Source organism: Oncorhynchus clarkii, chromosome 20, assembly GCF_045791955.1.
Source record: "Oncorhynchus clarkii lewisi isolate Uvic-CL-2024 chromosome 20, UVic_Ocla_1.0, whole genome shotgun sequence".
NCBI classification, from domain to species: Eukaryota; Metazoa; Chordata; class Actinopteri; order Salmoniformes; family Salmonidae; genus Oncorhynchus; species Oncorhynchus clarkii.
Genome location: NC_092166.1, coordinates 31,343,807 through 31,366,074, shown reverse-complemented (window position 1 = coordinate 31,366,074; position 22,268 = coordinate 31,343,807). Strand labels below are relative to the sequence as shown.

The following is a 22,268-nucleotide window of genomic DNA, read 5'->3' as shown; positions in this document are numbered from 1 at the left end:
AGTTCCCAATGACATTCACTCTGTGTTTCTACCTCTAACCACCACTGGTCAAAGCTGCCACCCACACAGAGTGACACTGCCACCACTGCACTCCTGAGTAAAGCAGAGGTTCAGTGTCGTCCAGGGGTCATTGTCAGACCCAATCCCCCGTTTACTGTAGCCAAGAGCCATGAGGTGGCGGCTAGGCAGGCAGCCACGCTCCACCACAGCTGTCCACACTGCCAACCAACTGCTGCTGCCGCGCAATCGCCATCATTACCCAGCCTATGAGACGCTCACGCTAATCCTTCATCTATCTCTCCCTCATCCCTCCCTCTATCCCTGTATCTCTATCGCTTGCTCTTCGCTGCTCACTGAGCCAAATGCCTTGTTGTTGTTTGTCCATCTTTCCACCATCCCTCAATCAGATGTAGCCAATTGTTTGTTTGTTTGTTTGTTTGTTTGTTTGTTTGTTTTGTCTGTGTACAGCTAAGGCCCAGGTTCTGGTTCACAGCACAAAGGAATGAATGAGGATCCGATGCCAGAATGTGTCATTTGACTTGAGGGATGAGAGAGAATAGCCTACAGTAGACTAGGCCTATACAGATAATGTGACAGAAGCAATTAATATGGTACAATATATTCAACCCGATCTATCCTATTACGCAACTTGGATCACATCTTAATCTGCACAACCATAAACCCACCCAGTTGCGTAGGTAATTTATAGAATACTAGTATATACAGTATACTACATATATATTTACAGATGTATGATAACAAATATTACAGACGGTGTCAGCTCATGAGCTGACTGAGCGGAAGGGCGCTGGACCATCTCGTTCAAAACAATGCCAACAGCATCCGATGTTGTTTTTGAGATTGTAAAAAAAAAAGAGAATAGAACGCATAATCATTTCGATGTTCCGCGCGTCTTGAAACATCCATCCGAATCAGATACATTTGCCATGCCATCCACCATACTTCAGTGATGATGTAGCAGACAAATAACAACCCTCGTCTACAGTTAATGTTGTTTTTCGCGCAAAGCGCTGCCACCCGAGCAGAGGAGAGTGCACAGTAATTTATGATGAGCAGCCGCGAGGCACTAGCAGGCCATTTATCTTACCTCAACGCTGAACTGATGATGCTCTTCTCCGGACACCGCGCATACAATCCACAGCAAGAAATGCAAGCAGAACGCTGCTGCGGAAAAACAATCCAATGGTTTTCTTTTAGATGAGGATACTAAGGTCATAATGACCCGTTTTTCCCAAGTGGGTTATTAGATAAAACCGCCCGTCGTGTGATTAGGTTCGTGCGTCAAATTAAGAAAACCATCCGATGAGCTGTCAAAGCCAAATTCGGAGACGCGCATAAAAGGACGGCCGCGGTGGTTTTGCCAAGGGGATAAACCCAGATGCCATGTATTGTTTTCTCGTGTCAAGCTGTGATAGAATTAGGCATGTTAGATCCACCGCCTCCGTCGCTGTTATTTACATCGCTGGTTTGGTTTATCCAGCGGCATCGATGGCCATGTACAGTAATCATACCTCCAGAGTCTACGCCTGCGCTTTGATGTTTCCAGCAGCGCAACACACCCCATGAAGGCGTAAAGACCAGCGTCATGTAATGTTTGCCTGGCTACCCAAACTCCTTGCTTCCAAACGCAACGTGATGTACGCCCACGGCGGTTTTATAGTTTATCTCATGCTATTTTACACATTTTGCCAAAATGTTGCCGTTTTAGAGGGATCCTTGAAAGACAGGACAATCTCAACTTTTTTCCCCAAAAATATGTATCTTAATATTAACACAATGTTAATCCCTGAGCCAATTTCCTGCTATTCTACACATTTTTCCACGAGTCTGAGAGAAAATGTTGCCGTTTTAAAGCAAATTGCCTGTAATTTAAAAAGAACATCATGGTTTATGACGTGTTCATATGCTATCTGGTGGACCCGAACTCCGGGTGGACCCCAACCCACATTTTATTTGATATATTTCGTTTTTAGGGAGGGTTGGGGGTTGCAGCGGGGGTAAACTAGTTTCTTCTCCCCAGTGAATATAGAGCAGAGGAAAAATTCCGTTTCAGTCGTCAGGCAAATGTAATGTACCCTGGTATGAAATATGTATACTGGGAATTAGAAATAGCCCGAGACAGATGGAACAATCATCCTTCAATATGCACTGATATCATTCAAGTACAGACTTTTACACAGTTATAACAATGTAATGTAATACAGGGTATATTAACAGTTTTAATCATATGGCCTATTCTGGGATGAGATACATACAAAGATACACATATGATATTCAGCGAAGACAAGCATTTTAATATCAATAACCATTCAGTCAGATAAGCCTATCCCAACACCACTCTTGGAAATACTCCATTAGCAGGTTCATGGTGATTGGTGAATGAATGCATGGAGACAAGAAACCTCATCTAGGTACCAATGTCAGGAATCTGCACGAGACAGAGATACTGTACTTGAACCACAAGCTGGCAGTGTTTAGTTGAGAAACAGGTTCCCTACTACTACTTCATTGGGGTCAAGATGGATCGGAATTAAATAATGATATGGTGTATGCTACACCCTACTCAATGGATATGAAAGATTAAAAAGACATTGTTACATTTGTTGGATAGAATACGCCTCCGTCTCTGTGTCTTGCTCTTGATAGCAGACCTAGGGTGCACTGCAGTGTAGGAGGGAGTCAGGGGGAGTCAAAAATGAGGCTATTTTAAACCGACACACTCCATGGAAAATCGCCACAGATCTCTCTCACCTTTTCATGATGAAATTGGATTGATTACTCAGTGCATTCGGAAAGTATTCAGACCCCTTGACTTTTCCCCACATTTTGTAACGTTAAGTTTGGTGGTTACAGCCTTTTTCTAAAAATCAATTTCATCATTTTTTTCCCTTATCAATCTACGCACAATACCCCATAATGATGAAGCGAAAACGGGTTTTTAGAAATTGTAGCAATACCTTATTTAAATACCTTATTTACATAGGTATTCAGACCCTTTGCTATGAGACCTGAAATTGAACTCTGGTGCATCGATCATCTTGAGATGTTTCTACAACTTGATTGGAGTGCACCTATGGTAAATTTGATTGGACATGATTTGGAAATGCACACACCTGTCTATATAAGATCCCGCAGTTGACAGCACATGTCAGAGCAAAAACCAAGCCATGAGGTTGAAGGAATTTTCCGTAGAGCTCCGAGACAAGATTGTGTCGAGGCACAGATCTGTGGAAGGGTACCAAAACATTTCTGCAGCATTGAAGGTCCGCAAGAACACAGTGGCATCCATCATTCTTTAATGGAAGAAGTTTGGAACCACCAAGACTCTTCCTAGAGCGCGCCACCCGGCCAAACTGAGCAATCGAGGGGAGAACCAAAATGGAACTCTTTGGCCTGAATGCCAAGCATCACGTCTGGAGGAAACCTGGCACCCGCAGCATCATGCTGTGGCTAGTCAGGACCTTCCAAAAGGAAAACGACCCTAAGCACACAGCCAAGACAATGCAGGAGTGGCTTCGGGGCAAGTCTCTGAATACCTTGAGTGGTCCAGCCAGAGCCCGGACTTGAACCCGATCGAACATCTCTGGAGAGACCTGAAAAAAGCTGTGCAGCAACACTCCCCATCCAATCTGACAGAGCTTGAGAGGATCTGCAGTGAGGAATGGGAGAAACTCCCCAAATACAGGTGTCCCAAGCTTGTAGATTCAAGGCTGCATTCACTGCCAAAGGCGCTTCAACAAAGTACTGAGTAAAGGGTCTGAATACTTATGTAAATGTGATATTAAATTACTTATTTTTTGCAAAAAATCTAAAACCTGTTTTTGCTTTGTCATTATGGGCTATTGTGCGTAGATTGATGTGGGGGAAAAAACAATTGAATACATTTTAGATGAAGGCTGTAACGTAACAAAATGTGGGAAAAGTCACTGTATGTACTGTACAATGAACATTCTGATACTGTACTTTCCTTAAGGGTTGAAACAGGACAGGATGACTAGTCTACCGCTTGTGGAAAGATTCCTTTTGGATTAAAGTAACCAGGTTCATTCATATACTCTGAGTGTTTACTGTATAAGCCAATGGGATGCTATGGAGACCACACGCTCTGACAAGAACGGTACTTGCCTGGGGAGATCATTGGGAAACAGTAAACCATCACCAATGAGACAAGTCCTGTTTCACTGTGTCATTACAAAAATGTGTGTGTGTTTCTTTGTTTTTCTGTACACATAGCAGACTATATGGGGACAGCCAGGACTGAAATAATTGTTTTTTTGTCACATCAGTCTGCCCTTGAACAAGGCAGTTAACCCCCAACAACAACTTCTCCCGGGCCCTGATGATATCGATTAAGACAGCCCCCCATATGTCTGTAATTCAAATTGTTTTGGTGAAATGCAGAATACACATTTCGGTTGAATGCATTCAGTTGTCAATCGTTATCACATTATGTTGGAGCAGGGGAGAACGACTGCCCCCTCTCATTGAGGATTTCAGTTCAAGGCTGACCGGAGTACTGCAGGCAATGTTTTTAGAAAACAGAAGACCACATTATAGTCAATCAAAGTATGGCGATCTTTGTGGTCAATATCCATGAATATTTTTAAAAAATCGAACACAATAATGGTACCAATACGTGCTTCTGTTTCACCAGATGTATGTCCTTGAACCGATTGTTTTAGTATCGCACAAAGAATAAGTTATAAAGATAATTTAGTGGCTACAGCAGTCTGCAGTATCCCAGTCGGCTTTCAACTTGAGTTACTCAGTGATAGGGGGCAGCACTGACCTTGCCTGCAACGTCACTTCCTAGAGTAGCTCAAACTGCGCCTGCAATGTTTCCATAAACTCCTCCATAAGGCAAGATGGTGACACAGTAAAATGAAATGTTCTGATCTTCAAATGATTTTTAGCATGTGGATGTGTTGCAACTAGTTTGCCGTCTTAGAAAAGATTAAGGTAACACTTGACACCCAGTGTAATAACACATTATGACACTGTCATAACCATATCATAATGTCTTAACAGCTGACATAACGTTCATAATGTGGTCACAACACTGTCTTGACACATATATTTAGACCTGTTGTGACATATTGTACTATTTTATGGCTGGTTATGACACCTTCATAAGAGTGTCAAAACCCACGAAACCTACCACACAAGGCAACACATTCCATTACGCCATGGCCTACTTGTCAATATTATGTTCATGTTACATAACATTTTCTGAAATGTACCATATTCAATTATCATTGTAATTGTAATTGCGCACAAGTTGATGTCAGACATGCACCTACCCCAATGCTCTGTTGCTGATGACCGGGATGAATGCAGGAGCAGATTTCAGGAGCAGGACAAGACACCCTCTTTTTGACTGATGACTGACATAAGGGCATGTACTTGATAGGCCTATCTGGCTTACATGATTAGGATGGCCATAATGCTTCTTGACAATGTCATAAAGTGTATTTTCGTAGTCCAAATAAAGTGACACAGGATGGCCATAATGCTTCTTGACAATGTCATAAAGTGTATTTTCGTAGTCCAAATAAAGTGACACAGGATGGTCATAATGCTTCATGACAGTGTCATAAAGTGCATTTTCTGAAAGTTATTTTAAATAAGGATGAGAGAAAAAAAACATGACTGTAATGAATTCATTATGACAACAACAAAGCAAACTTTCAAATGAAAGGAAACTTCTTGGCAGGGAAGAAAAAAATACATTTGAATAAATGTTGGTTTTGACACTCTTATGTAGGTGTCATAAACAGCCATAAAATAACACAACAGGTGTAAATAGATGGTTCATGACAGTGTTATGACCATATTATGACAGGTTATGACAAGCTATGTTAACTGTTATGACATATTGTGACATTGTTATGACTGGGTGTCAGGTAAATTGTTACCAAAATGGGTATGTCTGTCTCGGTGTTTGCCAAAATAAGTAAGGGGAAAATATGTGTGCATTGTGCAAGTGTGTGCACCAATTAGTAAGGAACTCACCACACCTGGTTGTCTTGGGCTTAATTGAAAGGGAAAAAACAAAAACCTGCAGACACTAGGCCCTCCATGGAATGAGTTTGGCCCTCCTTGGAATGTATGACACTAGGCCCTCCATGGAATGAGTTTGGCCCTCCGTGGAATGAATGACACTAGGCCCTCCATGGAATGAATGACACTAGGCCCTCCATGGAATGAGTTTGGCCCTCCGTGGAATGAATGACACTAGGTCCTCCATGGAATGAGTTTGACACACCTGCTGTAAGCAGTCTATGGACAAGGTATGACAGCAAACCATGCTTTGGTTTAGTTTCCCTAGCACTATTTCCACATGCTAACGTTTTAGCATTTGTGCCACGAATCCAGTTCAAGTTATGGGACCGATATTATAATTTTTCATGCATCATGTTCAAAATATGTAGAAGTGACTTTGTTGGGTTTCACAATCACTTTAAGATACTTTCGGATGATTTGGGCATGATGCGCGAAAAATGCTAATATCGGTCCTATGGCTTGAATGGGATTTGTGCCATATACTAAAACCCACAAATGTACCACAATTCATAAACTTAATCTCCCCTGGTAAAAAAGCATCTACACAATATTTCTACTAGCCTAACATTTGGTTTGCAACAGTTGCTGTTTGTCTAAACCTTGCTGCCTGCCTCCAACCTGTGCAACAACGTTGCTGTTTCTTTCTTTTGAAATCACCAAAGTGATGAGACTGACAGCTTCTCTGAGCCAGGCAAATTCATTTCTCTGTAATTTTGCAACTTCAAGCTTTTTTGTGTCTCGGGTTCTATTTTTAAGAAAAAAATGTATTGTGATTTTTATTTGACAAATATTAAGTAAACACTAAAATAACCTAAAATTGTATTTTTTTCAGCTTTCAATATGTTTTGCTCTGTTTTAGCAATGTCTCACACCCAGACTTGTCACATTCTGCTATGTATTACACTTTATATTTAATGCACCTGGTTAGGAAATGTCACACTCTGACCATGATTTGCGTTGTTTGTTTCTATGTTTTGTTTGGTCAGGGTGTGATAGGAGTGGGCATTCTATGTTGTATGTCTAGTTTGTCTATTTCTATGTGTTTTGGCCTGATATGGTTCTCAATCAGTGGCAGGTGTTTGTCGTTGTCTCTGATTGGGAACCATATTTAGGTAGCCTGTTTTGTATTGTGGTTTGTGGGTTATTGTCTATGTGATGTTGCATGTATTGATAGTGGTCACGGTCGTCTTGTTATAGTTTGTTTAGTGTACTTCGTGTTTTTTCGTCTATCATTAAAAGGATGTATTCACATCACGCTGCGCTTTGGTCTACTCACTACGACGATCGTGACAGAAAAATAATATTATTTTGCTATATACATTTTTTATGCACTAAATATATTATTTTCTAAGAAATACAGTTGTCTCTCAGTATTGCACCATTACCATCACACTGAACAAAGTAATCAATCATTTTCAATATTTTAGACATCAAGTCACACAAGAACTGGGAAGTGGAGAACATGGCTATGACAGTGTTTGAAATTATATCTCAATCTCCAAGAATGCATAAAAATAGAGCATTATTTTTATTCTGCGTCATTACTGCAATGGCTATAACTCGTCTGGATTGTCCTCTATTTGAAAAAATAAATCTCATTCTGTTGTGGTTGGAGTTTATCAAATGATAGCTGATGCTATTAACGAAGTAAACCTTATGGCCTGGCAGTTAAATCCCAAAACAAGCAAATTGTCATTACCAACACTGTCATTACCAACACTGTCATTACCATCACGAAGTAGAACAAAATGTAGAACATTTGCATAAAAAGGGTATACCCCTGCTCAATACTGCTTATTACTTCATCTTTCACCGTCTTTATAACAATCACTCATATTTTCAATATACTTTTCCACCAAGTTATTTTTAATTAACAAGTAATGCATTTTATCGTTACTCTAGTCATAATCTTGGTTACCCAGAAGTAATATTCTCAAAAAAGTTGTCACTTCCCGTTCTTGAGAGATTGCCCTAGTCATTACCGCCACACAGTAATTACCACCACAATCTACACATATTTGTTATTTAAGAAAGAATATAAGTACACATGAAATATCATACTCCTGTCTTCTTCAGGTGTAAAGCACCTACTTGTTCTCAATATAGCTACTTAGAAATTCTAAATACATAACAATTTCAACACGTAATTGCATATTTATACAATAAGGAATAAAAATGATTCTTTATAAATGTGGTAGTACCAAATCCTACAGAGAGATAAAGCCAAAAATCCCAAACCTCATTGTGTTTGTTATTCAATTTTAAACAGAAATGTCATGTTTATGATGTGAAAGTAATGACACCCGCAAGTTGTATTGGGGACATTTTTTATTCAATAAAATGGTCACAGCCAATACCAGTTTATTATTCCTGATAAAATGAGAAAAGTATTTATGTTGATGAAAGTATTTTTCAATAAACATATTTTTTCCAAAATATGTATATCCATCATAGTTAATGGATATGTGCAAAGAAATGGCAATAGAAACAAAGGTTTAACAAAGGAAAATGCAGATAGTTTGCTGTCATTTCAGCTGCTTGATGTGATTGTGTTAGCTAGCCTCCATGGCAACCTTATTTACTTAATCAGTCCATGCCAATAGAATAGATGACCATCCCATTTTGGCTAACAATTTCAGAATCTCAGCACTGACAACTGGCTTTTTCCCGGACCATATTGAATGGTGGAAGGATGGAATAAAACAAATGTACTCATTCAAATAATGTTTTTAGTGAAAACATGTCGTTAATCTTTTTTTAATACGTTGGCAACAGTTTTATAAAAGCAATAAGGCATGAGAACCCAGGAATTATTGTGAATAACAACCTCCTAAGGGCTGTTTTCCGGCCCTTAGCTTCGCGTAGGGCCTAAGAACAGCCCTTAGTCAGGAGTTATTCAGACAATAAATCCCAGGTTCTCATGCCTTATTGCTTCAAGGTTTACAACACTTCTGAAAACAAGAGAACAGCATGGCATTTCAGATCTGCATTTACACAAGAAAAGGAAATAACATGTTTTGGTCCATGATGATGTTGACCCAAATATAAATGAATGGCCATATTAAAAACATGTTGTTGTGACACACCCTGCTAATCAACCTGTCCCCATAACTCCCCCTTTAACCCTGTATCAGAGCATGCACCAGCCATGACTATCTGGTACTCTCCACTGCTCTCTCCCTCCCTCGGGCTGTTTGTGTAGACCCTAACCTACTCAGAGCCCCAGCCCCATACCACAGCTGTCAGCCAAGCAGAAACTCTAAACAAACACAACATAATGACCAGCTAGCCTACTGGGGATTCCTCTGAAAAGGGAGAGTGGTGGCTGAATGAAGGTAGTGGTTGGTCATCCCTCCTTTCGTTCCCTCATCACCTTTCAATTTAGCCCCTCCTCGTGTATTTAAGACCTGTTCCTTAGGGAAATACCTATTGGAGGAGAAAACACGCTCTTCACACAAAGAAGGAAAATATTGGTAGGAAGCAGGTGTATAGTCTACTCACAGTAGACCGAAGAAGGTGTTAGGAGCATCTACAGTAACTAAAAGAAAAGAAACCCAACTATGATGGCTACATGTCCATCATTATTCAACAACAACCGGACAAAGCAGTCAAACCAATTAAGTGGTTAATTGAAGCAGAGAGATGGGGGATGCTACCGTGACTATTGTGTGAGGGAGGTGCCCTCCAGGTCTCAGGGCTCTGCTCTGGTTTGATCTGCATGAGAGGCACCAGCTGGACCAGGGTCCTCTCATTTAACTAAGTTATTCATTGAACGTAGGAAGAAGAAAAAACTTGAAACCAAATAATACACAGAGAGACCCCTCCCCAATACTCCTCAGAGAGAGAAGTATCTTGGAGGTGGGTGGAGACAGGCACACAGAGGAGGAGGGGGAGGTACTGTACAGTACTGTAAACACCATATGGCATATCATATAGGAGGATCCTGTGTCAGTTTGAGGCTATATACCATCTGCCAGAGAGACCCATCACTCCATTAGAGGTGCTGTTATGGCTTTGGATTGGTATATCAGCATTTTATAAGAAGATGCCAGTTCTTGTTCCTACCTATAGGCTTTGTTGCTACAGCAGTTTTTCAGTACAGTTGTTAGTTCTGGTCAACTGACTTGGCCCCCTTTCAGAACTGTAGGATAACACTAAAATGTGGAGAACACACACATCAGACTTGAAATGTTGAAAGGGGTAACTGAATCCTATTGTCAATGGTAGCCTGGAAATGGTTTGTTCACATCATTCAGTCTGCATTAACCAGGCTATGTCAACGGTTCAGTGATATAAGAAAGCTCCAGGCGCTGTGAACAAACAGCCTAACACCAATTAATTAAGAGTTCATTAGCAGAGCTGCAGAGATTACAGAACACCACCTGATATCTGTAAAGCGTCTGCTTTCCTCCAGGCAGTTTTCACTCTGTTCACACAGCTAAAACTAGCTAGTATTTGAATGCGCAATGGGGACTTCACAAGATGGACAATATTTTCACTAGTCGATTCCCCCTACTGTTAATGTCAACATAATTGTTTTGTGATGGATGAGATAGCATATGTACTGTATAATAACAGTGAAACAGGTACACACACACACACACACACACACACACACACACACACACACACACACACACACACACACACATTTTTGTGCGGACACAGTGAAACATAACTTCTCTCATTGCATGGTGATGGTTTTAACGTTTCCCAACAATCTCCCCTGGCCAATACAGTTCTTGTCAGAACATGTGGTCTCCATAGCAGCCCATTGGGTAATGCAGTAAACACTCAGAATATATGAATGAACCTGGTTACTTTAATCCAATAGGAATCTTTCCACAAGCGGCAGACGAGTCATCCTGTCCTGTTTCAACCCTTAAGGAAAGTATAGTACAGAGTGTGCATTGTACAGTACATTTAAGTGATAATGCCTGAGAAGCCGGTGTTTGGAGGATATATTGGCACGAGACAAAGTCAGTCGGCTTGATGACCAGCTGGCTTGATGAATTTATTCATACTATTTCATCCTTCCACAAGATATAGACGCAAATCTTGGGTTGCTACCCAAGCCGGCTGGTCGTTCGTTCTATCGGTTCAGTTGCCAGCAACGAGACCCAGTCGTTCTGTCTTTTTGTTCTGTATCTATGGACGCGACCCAGTTGTTTGTTCTAAATGTTCTTATCCCTTGCCTGCTACAGTAGCTAGCCAACTACGGCTAGCTCACAGTCACATCAAAGAGTGCAGTCAGAATGAAAAGCAAAGTAGCTGCATTTGCATTTGTTTAAGTTGTTTTCTAGTTACATTTATTTGGATACATCCATAACTGTAAGGGGTGCGAAACTAGTGGCAGTGAAGTCAGAGGCAGGAGAGCAGAACTAGGTAATAGCCGGAGCAGTTTAATTTCAAAACCAACGGCATAAAGAAATAATCAACATGGGTACAAAACCCGACGCGCACCAGTAACCATGTGCACAAGCACTTACAACAAACAATTCCACACAAAGACATGGGGGGAACAGAGGGTTAAATACACAACACTTAATGAGGGAAATGAGAACCAGGTGTGTAGGAAAACAAGACAAAACAAATGGAAAATGAAAAATGGATCGACGATGGCTAGAAGACCGATGACGCCGACCGCCGAACGCCGCCAGAACAAGGAGAGGAACCGACTTTGGTGGAAGTTGTGACAATAATAATGAGGCACGATTTCGCCTGGCATAGAACACGTGCTCACTTGTCAGGACACTGTTGTTCAGAGGATCTAGCCAACACACACAGCTAACACAATAACTTCAAATTAAAGCTGGAACAACTGCAAACTAGCTGCACTTCGTTTCGTTTGACCTTTTTTCAAATGACATTTCTTTGTATATATCCATAAAAATTATGCCAGCTGATTCATGATTTCGACTGGCTGAGAAACGCTGCCTGTCTCTCTCGTCCCGACTCCAGACACGTTCATTAATATGGAGATCGAATTTGAATATTGAAACAATGTTGAAAATGTCAGAGAGACAGACAGCATGGTTAATACAAATCTTTGCTGTTGAAAACTAAATGTTAGTCTAAAAGAAATGTGAGATAATGTCTAGATTCTTTTCATAGCCGTTGTGGAGATCAAGTTTATAAATTGCTTGGCTGAGCTGATGAGACAGTGGATTGCGCAGTCAGATTGAACAGAGTGAATAGGCATTTTAACCTCATAGATTTACTTGTGGAATTAGACACTGGCTGGAATGCGATTTTAACCAATCAGAATTCAGAATTAAACCCACCCGTTATAATAATAATCAATCCAATTTCATCATGAAAAGGGGAGACAGATCAGATATTTTCCATGGAGTGTGTTGGTTTAAAATAGCATCATTAGGCTCCCCCTGACTCCCTCCTACACTGCAGTGCACCCTTGGTCTGCTTTCCAGTGCAAGACATTTCCTCTGATACACTGCCCATGAGACATTATGTTACCTGGCTGAGAGAGAGAGGTGTATTCTATCAAACAAATGTAACAATGCCTCTTTAATCTTTCATATCTAGGGAGTAGGGTATAGCGTACACACCATACAATGATTTAATGTTGATAAAGCTACTATAATTGATTACTTTGTTCAGTGTGATGGTAATGGCGCAATAGTGTGAGACAACTGTATTTCCTAGAAAATAATATATTTAGTGCTTCTAAAACAAAATGTATATAGAAAAATAAATAGCAGAATATTAAAAGTCTGGGTGTGAGACAAGGCTACAGTGCAATACAGTGAAATCCAGACAATTGAGAACTGAAGAAAAAATATATGTCAAATAAAACTCAAAACTCAAAACAGAGACACAAAAGCTTGTAGTTGCAAAATCACAGATAAATGAATTTGCCTGGCTCAGAGAAGCTGTCAGTCTCGTCAAGTTCTTTCTCACATGGCACATTGGAGATTTCAAAAAAAGACACAGAAACATTGTTGCACAGGTTGGAGAGGCAGGCAGCAAGGTTTAGACAAACAACAACTGTTGCAAACCAAATGCTATGGGGGAAATATTGTCTAGACGCTTTTTTTTCCAGGGGAGATGAAGTTTATGAATTGTGGTACATTTATGGTTTAGCATGTGGCACAAAACCCATTCAAGTCATGGGACCAATATTAGCATTTTTCGCGATACATGACCAAATCATCCGAAAGTATCTTAAAGTGATTGTGAAACCCAACAAAGTCACTTCTACATATTTTGAACATGATGCATGAAAAATGATAATATCGGTCCCATGACTTGAACTGGATTTGTGGCACAAATGCTAAAACGTTAGCATGTGGAAATAGTGCCAGGGAAACTAAACCAAAGCATGGTTTGCTGTCATACCTTGTCCATAGACTGCTTACAGCAGGTGTGTCAAACTCATTCCATGGAGGACCTAGTTTCATTCATTCCACGGAGGGCCAAACTCATTCCATGGAGGGCCTAGTGTCATTCATTCCATGGAGGGCCAAACTCATTCCATGGAGGGCCTAGTGTCATTCATTCCATGGAGGGCCTAGTGTCATTCATTCCATGGAGGGCCTAGTGTCATTCATTCCAAGGAGGGCCAAACTCATTCCATGGAGGACCTAGTGTCTGCAGGTTTTTGGTTTTTCCCTTTCAATTAAGCCCTAGACAACCAGGTGGGGGGGTTCCTTACTATTTAGAGCACACACTTGCACAATGCACACACTCTGTCTACATATTTTCCACTCATCTTGGCAAACACAGAGACAGATTTCATTTTAGCGTGCCACCATCTTGCTTCATGGAGGAGTTTTTGGAAACATTGCATGCACAGTTTGAGCTACTCTAGGAAGTGATGTTGCAGGCAAGGTCAGTGCTGCCCCCTCTCATTGAAAATCTCAAGTTGAAGGCAGACCGGGATACTGCAGGCTGCCGGTAGCCACTAAATTATCCGTATACCTTCTCCTGTGTGCGATTCTAAAATAATCGGCTTAAGGACATACATCTGGTGAAATAGAATCAAGGATTGGTACCATTATTGATTTAGATTGCAGAACTCCAGTTAGCCTTGAACTGCAATCCTCAATGAGAGGGGGCAGTCGTTCTCCCCTGCTCCAACATAATGTGATGAAGACTGAAAGGGAAAGGGGATACCTAGTCAGTTGCACAACTGAATGCATTCAACCAAAATGTGTCTTCCGCATTTAACCAAACATATTTGAATCAGAGAGGTGCGGGGGGCTGCCTTAATCGATGTCATTGGCGCTGTTGTTGGGGGTTAACTGCCTTGCTTAATTGCAGACTGATGTGACCAAAACAATAATAACACACACAAACACACACACACACACACACATACACACACACACACACACACACACACATGCAAACACATACATGCAAACACATACATACACACACACAGATACACACACATCTCTGGCTCTGCGGTTATTTACATCATTATTTACAACACCTCTGTCTGTTTTATGTCCACAAAATAGGTGAGGAAGGCCTCTAGACCAGACCCAAGGTATGACATTAGAGAGAGGGTGATAAGATTGCAATATATTGTTGCTATGATTTTAGCATATACTTTAGTCTATACTTTTTATAGCCTATAAATACCCTCTTCATAATACATTGGAAGCACATTTATAACGCCTCTATAGTCTGACTTAACGGACAAGTTCACTGCTTTTGTTTTAACAATTTTTTAATATATTTTTTTACATAAATGGAATGTTATAGAAGTGTACTGTAAATACACATTTTTTTGTGATACTCCCCATGCTCATTCTGCAGTTGCAGGGGCACCCAAAACACTCAACTAAGTTGTTTTAGAAACGGCAATGCTCTCAGTATAGTGACGCAGGTCTTTAGATGTTGTACACATGAAATTGTCTCATTCCGAACTTTCCCCACAACGTTGTATTCCATTTTGTTGGACTCGAGCGATAATTCTCTGTGCTGGACTCGATCGATAATTCTCGTTTGAGTCGAATAACATGGAATGTTTAACTAATAAGGCCTGGGGGGGGGGGTATATGGCCAATATACCACGGCTAAGGGCTGTTCTTATGCACAAAGCAATGCCGAGTGCCTGGACACAGCCCTTAGCCGTGATATATTGGTCATATACCACAACCCCCTGAGGTGTCTTATTGCTATTATAAACTGGTTACCAATGTAATTAGAGCAGTGGAAATAAATGTGTTGTCATAACCGTGGTATACGAGCTGACATTACACGGCTGTCAGCCAATCAGCATTCAGGGCTCAAAATGTTACATTTCGCAACAACAACAACAACAAAAATCTTCTTCTGTATTTTTCTGTCCTTAGTTGTAAATAACATCATGAGAATGTGTAGCGTCATACAGAAAATGTTGAGAGAGACCCATTGGAACGTCAAACCTGGTGACCCGCTTACCTGAGAGAATACATGAGAATATACACCAATGGTCCTCCCTACGGATGACGTCGGAAATCCCTTCCATTTCTCTTGCTTTCCTTCGAGCGCCTCGTATTGTGGAGCTACACAGCCTGGAGAGGAGGAGCTGTCAAACTTACAAGCAAAGGAAAAGTCCTTCAGTAGACGCTTCAGTAAAGTTAGTTGAATTGTAGACCTAATTAGTATGGACTGACACAGTTTTCATTCGGATAGGAAAAATGAAGACGAGTTTAAAAAATACCATGGCTACACAGTTTCAAATCTGGATCGTTTTCACCTCTTTAGTCTCCTTGGTCTCGTGTGCTTTACCGGAAAAGAAAGGTAAGACAACGAACTTTGATGTGCTTATGTTAGCATATTTTACGGAACATTTTTTGGTATCCGAATTGCTTTTCTTTAAATTATCAACGAACGTTTAGGTATTTCACTGCCGTGAGCTCCATACAAACTCTCAACGATGTAGAAACTCCAGACAGCCTGCTTGGGAAAGAATCCAGGAGAGAATAACTCTTCCTGGTTATTACTTGTCTGAGACTATGTAGGACACTTGTGAAAAATAGTTAACTCACAGTGTATTATTCTCGTATATATCGATGATATACTTTCATAGTAAGGTAGGTCCAGTTTGATGTGCCAAGTAACACAGGAATGGACCAATAGACCACTACAGCGCGAACTACAGTACGCCTTCCATGCGAAACGCAGCCGTAGCCAACGCACCAGAATATTCACTCCATTGATGATGCCCGGGAATGGAGGAGAGTTGTTTCGTAATGGCTTCCACTGTACCATACTTTGAATTGCAACATACACTGAGTGTACAACACATTAGTAACACCTTCATAATATTAAGTTGCACTTCCTTTCCCCTCAGAACAGCCTCAATTCGTTGGGGGCATAGACACTCTAAAAGGTGTGGAAAGCTTTCCACAGGGATGCTGGCCCATGTTGACTAACTGCATTGCTTCCCACAGTTGTCAAGTTGGGTGGATGACCTTTGGTTGCTGGACCATTCATGATATGCACTGGAAACTGTTGAGCATGAAAAAATCCAGCAGCGTTGCAGTTCTTGAGACACTCAAAGTGGTCTGCCTGTCATACCTTTAAAGGCACTTAAATCTTTCGTCTTTTTCATTCACCCTCTGAATGGCACCCATACACAATCCATGTCTCAATTGTCTCAAGGCTTAAAAATCATTCTTTAACCTGTCTCCTCCCCTTCATCTACACTGATTGAAGTGGATTTAACAAGTGACATCAATAAGGGATCATAGCTTTCACCTGGTCAGTCTATGGCTTGGTAAGAGCAGGCGTTCCTATTGTTTTGTAACCTCAGTGTACAAGTTGGAGAACATCATTTTGCACAGTATACATAATTTACGTACATAAAGGATAAATCCAATTCCACTTTAAAATGTATGTACAAACAACAGAAAATTGTACAAGAAACAGTGCAGATCCAAAATTTGGCAACAGAATGACGGCACAAACAGCACAAACCATCATTCTGTTACCAAACGTATAATCAACAAATAATCTGTTTTAATTGATGTATGAAGCAGGTTTGCTGTAGAGAAAATAGTGAAGGTCTTTCTCATGGCCTTGTTCTAATGTATGAATGTACAGGGTTATTGTTAACTAGACACAAGTGGAGCTGTTATGTCTGCTACTCTAAACTATTTCATTTGTCTGTGTTCTTCAACCATTGTAGATTGTATTTTAACCACAGTACAATTGTAATGATTCTAAAGTAGACAAATGAGTTTAGTTGCATGGCACATTGAAGGTGTTTTTTGGTTTGTGGGTCTTTCCCTACAACCCTCAAACTCTACTCTGGACCTCGAAGCCAGTTCCACTGCTTTAAAAAAATGGTCCCCCTCTAATCAGGTTTAGACCTTGGACACCAGGTAGGTGCAATTAATTATCAGGTAAAAAATGATTTAGCTCCGGACCTCGTAGGGTAAGAGTTAAATAGCCCTGCCCTACAACATGTACGACTTCTGACACCAATTTAGTTTGCTTCCTCAGTAAGCATGAATAAACTAAGTAAACAGAAGCTTTGAGAGGCAGAGTAAACCAGGAGGCGATAGGACAAGCACCCAGTGAACTGTATGTCATCCCTCAGCTGACAAGAAGGCCAATGTAGTCTTTTGTGGTGGCAATGTCGTGGGAAAAAATCTTTACGGAGATCAAAACATTTATGTTTCATTTTAGTAATGTAGGCTAGCTAGCAGATGTTATTATTTAGAGTGATTTACAATAAGTGGCACTCAAACTAAGAGGACAAAAACAACAACATCAATAAAGCAGACATGCTAATCACAGTGCTTGGATGAAAGAGTAAGATTCAATGTTCAAAAACATTATCACCCAAAAAGTGTGTCCTAATGTGCAGAATTCAAGTCTATTATATTTGTACAACACTGGTTTGTTTACTCACATCAAGCCAGTTAGAGCAGCAGATAATGGTGGAATGACTCCATATATCCCAGGAGAGGCAGGTGGAAGAAGGTGGAAGCCTCTTTAAGCCTTCATAACCTTTAGATCCATTGTTCATCCATCATCATCAAGTCTTATTATCCTGTCCCCCAACACCACTGTAGCAGATAACAATCACAGCTTTCCAACCCATGCTCCCTACAGAGTGCCTACAAACCGTGGTCCCTGACTAGAACCAACAACCCATGCTCCCTACAGAGTGCCTACAAACCGTGGTCCCTGACTAGAACCAACAACCCATGCTCCCTACAGAGTGCCTACAAACCGTGGTCCCTGACTAGAACCAACAACCCATGCTCCCTACAGAGTGCCTACAAACCGTGGTCCCTGACTAGAACCAACAACCCATGCTCCCTACAGAGTGCCTACAAACCATGGTCCCTGACTAGAACCAACAACCCATGCTCCCTACAGAGTGCCTACAAACCGTGGTCCCTGACTAGAACCAACAACCCATGCTCCCTACAGAGTGCCTACAAACCGTGGACCCTGACTAAAACCAACAACCCATACTCCCTACAGAGTGCCTACAAACCGTGGACCCTGACTAGAACCAACAACCCATACTCCCTACAGAGTGCCTACAAACCGTGGACCCTGACTAGAACCAACAACCCATGCTCCCTACAGAGTGCCTACAAACCGTGGACCCTGACTAGAACCAACAACCCATACTCCCTACAGAGTGCCTACAAACCGTGGACCCTGACTAGAACCAACAACCCATACTCCCTACAGAGTGCCTACAAACCGTGGACCCTGACTAGAACCAACAACCCATGTTCCCTACAGAGTGCCTACAAACCGTCGTCCCTACTGAGTCCCTATAGAGTTAACAAGTGCAACAGGTTTTATCAGCCCGTTCTAGCAAGTTCTTCTCCCAGTCCCAGCCGGTGTTCACAGAATCATAACAAGTCAGGCGTGTTTGTGAGCCAAAAGACAGATTTCCTAAATATTTCAGAGCAGCTAAACAAACTGGAAGGCGCACATTGGCACCCTGTTGTAAAAGAAGTGAAACGACCCTAAATAAGGCTTTTAGAGAGTCAGTAGTTGCCTGACTGGAGAGTTAGTCTTTTTAAGGTTCAGTACACAGAACATTAGTTTAGAAAGCTGGCGATGCATAGAATTTTGCAGAATTTCAAGCCCTGCCATAGAGTGATTCCTCCTAAAACCAGACACACAAAAATTGACCATGATTTGGGGTATTTTCACAAAATGTAATCCATAGAATAGTCCTTTGGCGGAAGGATTGTTGACATACGCTGCATTCGGAAAGTACCAAACATTGTGAGAAATTACCGTATGATATAGTCTGTTCATTTAACATCATTCTCCTCATTTTGGCTGATTTCAAAACAGCCATCTTAAATGTTACAGCTATGTCTCATAAAAGAAACTGAGAGGTTCGGATTGGAAAGGTATTTGGTATTTGGTTAGGATCCCCATTAGCATGTTGCGATAGGCAGCAGCTACTCTTCCTGGGGTCCACACGAAACATGAAACGTGTAATAATACAGAACATTAATAGACGAGCACAGCTCAAGGACAGAACTACATATATTTCAAACGTCACACACAACCTACATATTATCAGTACATCCACTTAGGGGAGAGGCATCGTGCCGTGAGGTATCGCTTAATCTGTTTTTTTAAACCAGGTTTGCTGTTCACTGTGTGTTGGAGGTTAACACTTTGAAGTGATATGAGTTACTCAGTAGAGAGAGAAGATGCCAAGAAAGTCGCATTATGTTAATGATGTTGTGGCTTGTCTTCCACATCAAGTCATAAAAAGAAATAAATGCAGCCTACTCAAAACGAAAAACTTCTGTGTCAGCATTTTCCTAGAATTTCTCTAGAGTTCTAGATAGACTATTATTTTTCTGTCCTGGGGCTAAATGTCAGTGTTGAACTTTTTCAGCAGTGGTGGCAAAGTTAGCATGGGATGTGGCCAATGTATGTATTTATATTTTTTCTTATCTTGGCCACAGAGACAAACTTTTGCTGTGAACATTGTACCGTTTTAAAGTTATTTTCCTGCAATTCTACAGATTTTGTCATGGGGCTGAGAGAAAATGTGCAGTTTGAAAGCTAATTTTATGCAATTCTACACATCTTGCCATAGCTTATGCTGTGTTCTTATGCTATCTAGATGATCTTATATAAAAATACTTTATATGGCTCCATTATATTTTCTATATACTTTATCTGGTTTTAAGTTAACACTGAACATTTTACCATCTCCCCCAAAATTGTCACACAAAAATATGTGCCGGCCCGCAACTGCTAAATGGGTATAGGGGAAACACTGGGTGGGAGAAAACCACTAACACAACCCCACAGTACTGTTCTTCATGCATAAGTGACAATAAGAAGGACTGAAAGTCCTGCCCGAGTTTGCTCTGGGGATGTGAATGCATTTAGTAGATGTTGTTATCCTGTATGCATGGGGAAGACATCAAGGCAAGGCAGTGGGCTACTGGGCTCCCTCTGTCCTTGTTGAGCAGAATTGGAGATTTGATAATGCACTTAGCAGCGATTAACCATCTCCCACAGGAAGTAGGGCCTGTCAGCTCTGTCAGTCCTACTGTGACATCCAAGCGGCCTGGCTACCCGCTTAGTGGTTGTGGCAGGATTTAGGTATAACTCGTGTTGAGAGAGATCTTCTAGTTTTCCTCCCTGCAAGTTGGCACCAGCTTGGTTCCAGATCAGTTTGTACTGTCAGTCCGACTTTATTGCTGTCCTTGTCACGCCAAACAGGCTACTTTTGGCGCGGCCTTTCCCCTAATCAACATCCATGGCATCTAGCCAAGGTCTTTCCTAATACAATATTTGGTGAAAAATATCTTCTGGATGATCTGAGATATCTTCTGATGTTCCTTCCTGCACTTCATTGGTATTAATGATGATAAACTGTCGTATTCTGTGAGAGGACGTCAATAGAACCCATAGAATTATCATCATCCACCCGGAAGCAATCATTTCAGCAATTATACATTACCGGGCTCGGATGCATTTCAGTCAGTGTGTCTTCCAGTGGATCTATATTTGGAGAATTCCATACTGGTTAAGATGACTATTTTTGCAGTCATTAACAGTTTTCGATCGGTAGAAAGGACACATTGAAAGACATAGGCATTTTCAGATGGTTGACATTTTCTTATTGCAGGCAGTCCTAAACACTCCTATATTGTCAATGTGTCATTTCATCGCCCCTCCCCACCCCAAGCTGTCAGAGAGAGAAGAGATATGGAGGGTAGTAGAGTTCCTCTCAGCAATATTCTGCTATTCCCAGTTAATAGGTGACTGGAGCTCTTGTATGGCTGTCGGTCTAGGCTGTGAGTGAGTGCAAGTGAGATGTGTAAGTATACACCCAGTTAAAGTGCAACAACTAAACTGCTATCTTTCAATTAAGCTGTGTGAGTGGTATAGTCAGACTGTAGTGTATCTCCCCTGTTCTTGTATAAGAAAATATGACATAAAGGCACAGCAGGCGCTGCAGGTGAAAGATTATGTTCCGGTCTGACCTGAGGAAGACCTAAGGGTCGACATATTGTCAATAAAGCATAGATTGCGTGCTGCTTACTACTAGCTTATTTATTTTGTTTGCCACTTAACTCCTATACTATTCTTCCACACCTTCTATCTCAGTGCCACTGCACCGTACCAGAATCCTTAGAATCCAGCCATCATCCATTGTTTTCCATCATTTCCCAAAACGCATTCCTTTTCTTTTAATATCGTCGTCGTGAGTGAAATATAGATTACAACACTTTAGTAACCACAGAAACAGCCTGGTTGTTCATTAGAATCGAAGAGGTGCTTGCCTGGCCATTGTAGCCGCTCTGACAGACCTGGGTTTAAACAGTATTGGTTGTCTTTCAAATATTTTGAATGTTTGATCTCTTTGAGTGTTTGATCAGTGCCAGATACAAAGGGTTTGCACTTTTGGGACAATCCCGTTGTTTCCATTGCGCCAGGCGAGCTCGGTCAAGTGCAACTAAAGTGCTTGAAAGAAAACAAATACTATTTGAACCCAGGTGTGCTCTCTGATGACCTTCCCAGATTTCTCATCTGCTCAAGCCATTGTTGTGTATATGGCTTCTGGAGCATGGCCATGAGAGCTAACTGCTGCCTGGAGGGAAACCAACTCTCCCTCTCTGCTTCTCTCTTTGATAATCTGCTCTACCTCAGAGTGGCAGAGAGAGATTTCATTTGGTGAGAAGAGTACAGTTTCACAGAGGGACAATGGT

At 41.2% G+C, this 22,268-nt stretch overlaps 2 protein-coding genes across 3 annotated transcripts in view; one reads left to right on the top strand and one right to left on the bottom strand.

Annotated features, from left to right (window-relative positions):
- LOC139376203 (matrix metalloproteinase-16-like) overlaps positions 1–1,505 on the bottom strand; it is a 45,695-nt gene extending 44,190 nt beyond the window's left edge. The window contains exon 1 of the mRNA XM_071118498.1: positions 1,109–1,505. Within this exon, the coding sequence (XP_070974599.1) occupies positions 1,109–1,237 (129 nt within the window). The 5' untranslated portion in view covers positions 1,238–1,505. The remainder of the gene's footprint in view (positions 1–1,108) is intronic.
- LOC139376202 (epidermal growth factor receptor-like) overlaps positions 1–22,268 on the top strand; it is a 77,832-nt gene that overhangs the window by 6,512 nt on the left and 49,052 nt on the right. Inside the window, exon 1 of one of the 2 annotated variants that reach the window (XM_071118496.1) lies at positions 15,592–15,840. The exons of the other annotated variant lie outside the window; for it this stretch is intronic. Within the exon in view, the coding sequence (XP_070974597.1) occupies positions 15,738–15,840 (103 nt within the window). The 5' untranslated portion in view covers positions 15,592–15,737. Of the gene's footprint in view, positions 1–15,591; positions 15,841–22,268 lie in introns of those variants that run through there. 2 annotated transcript variants of the gene reach the window in all.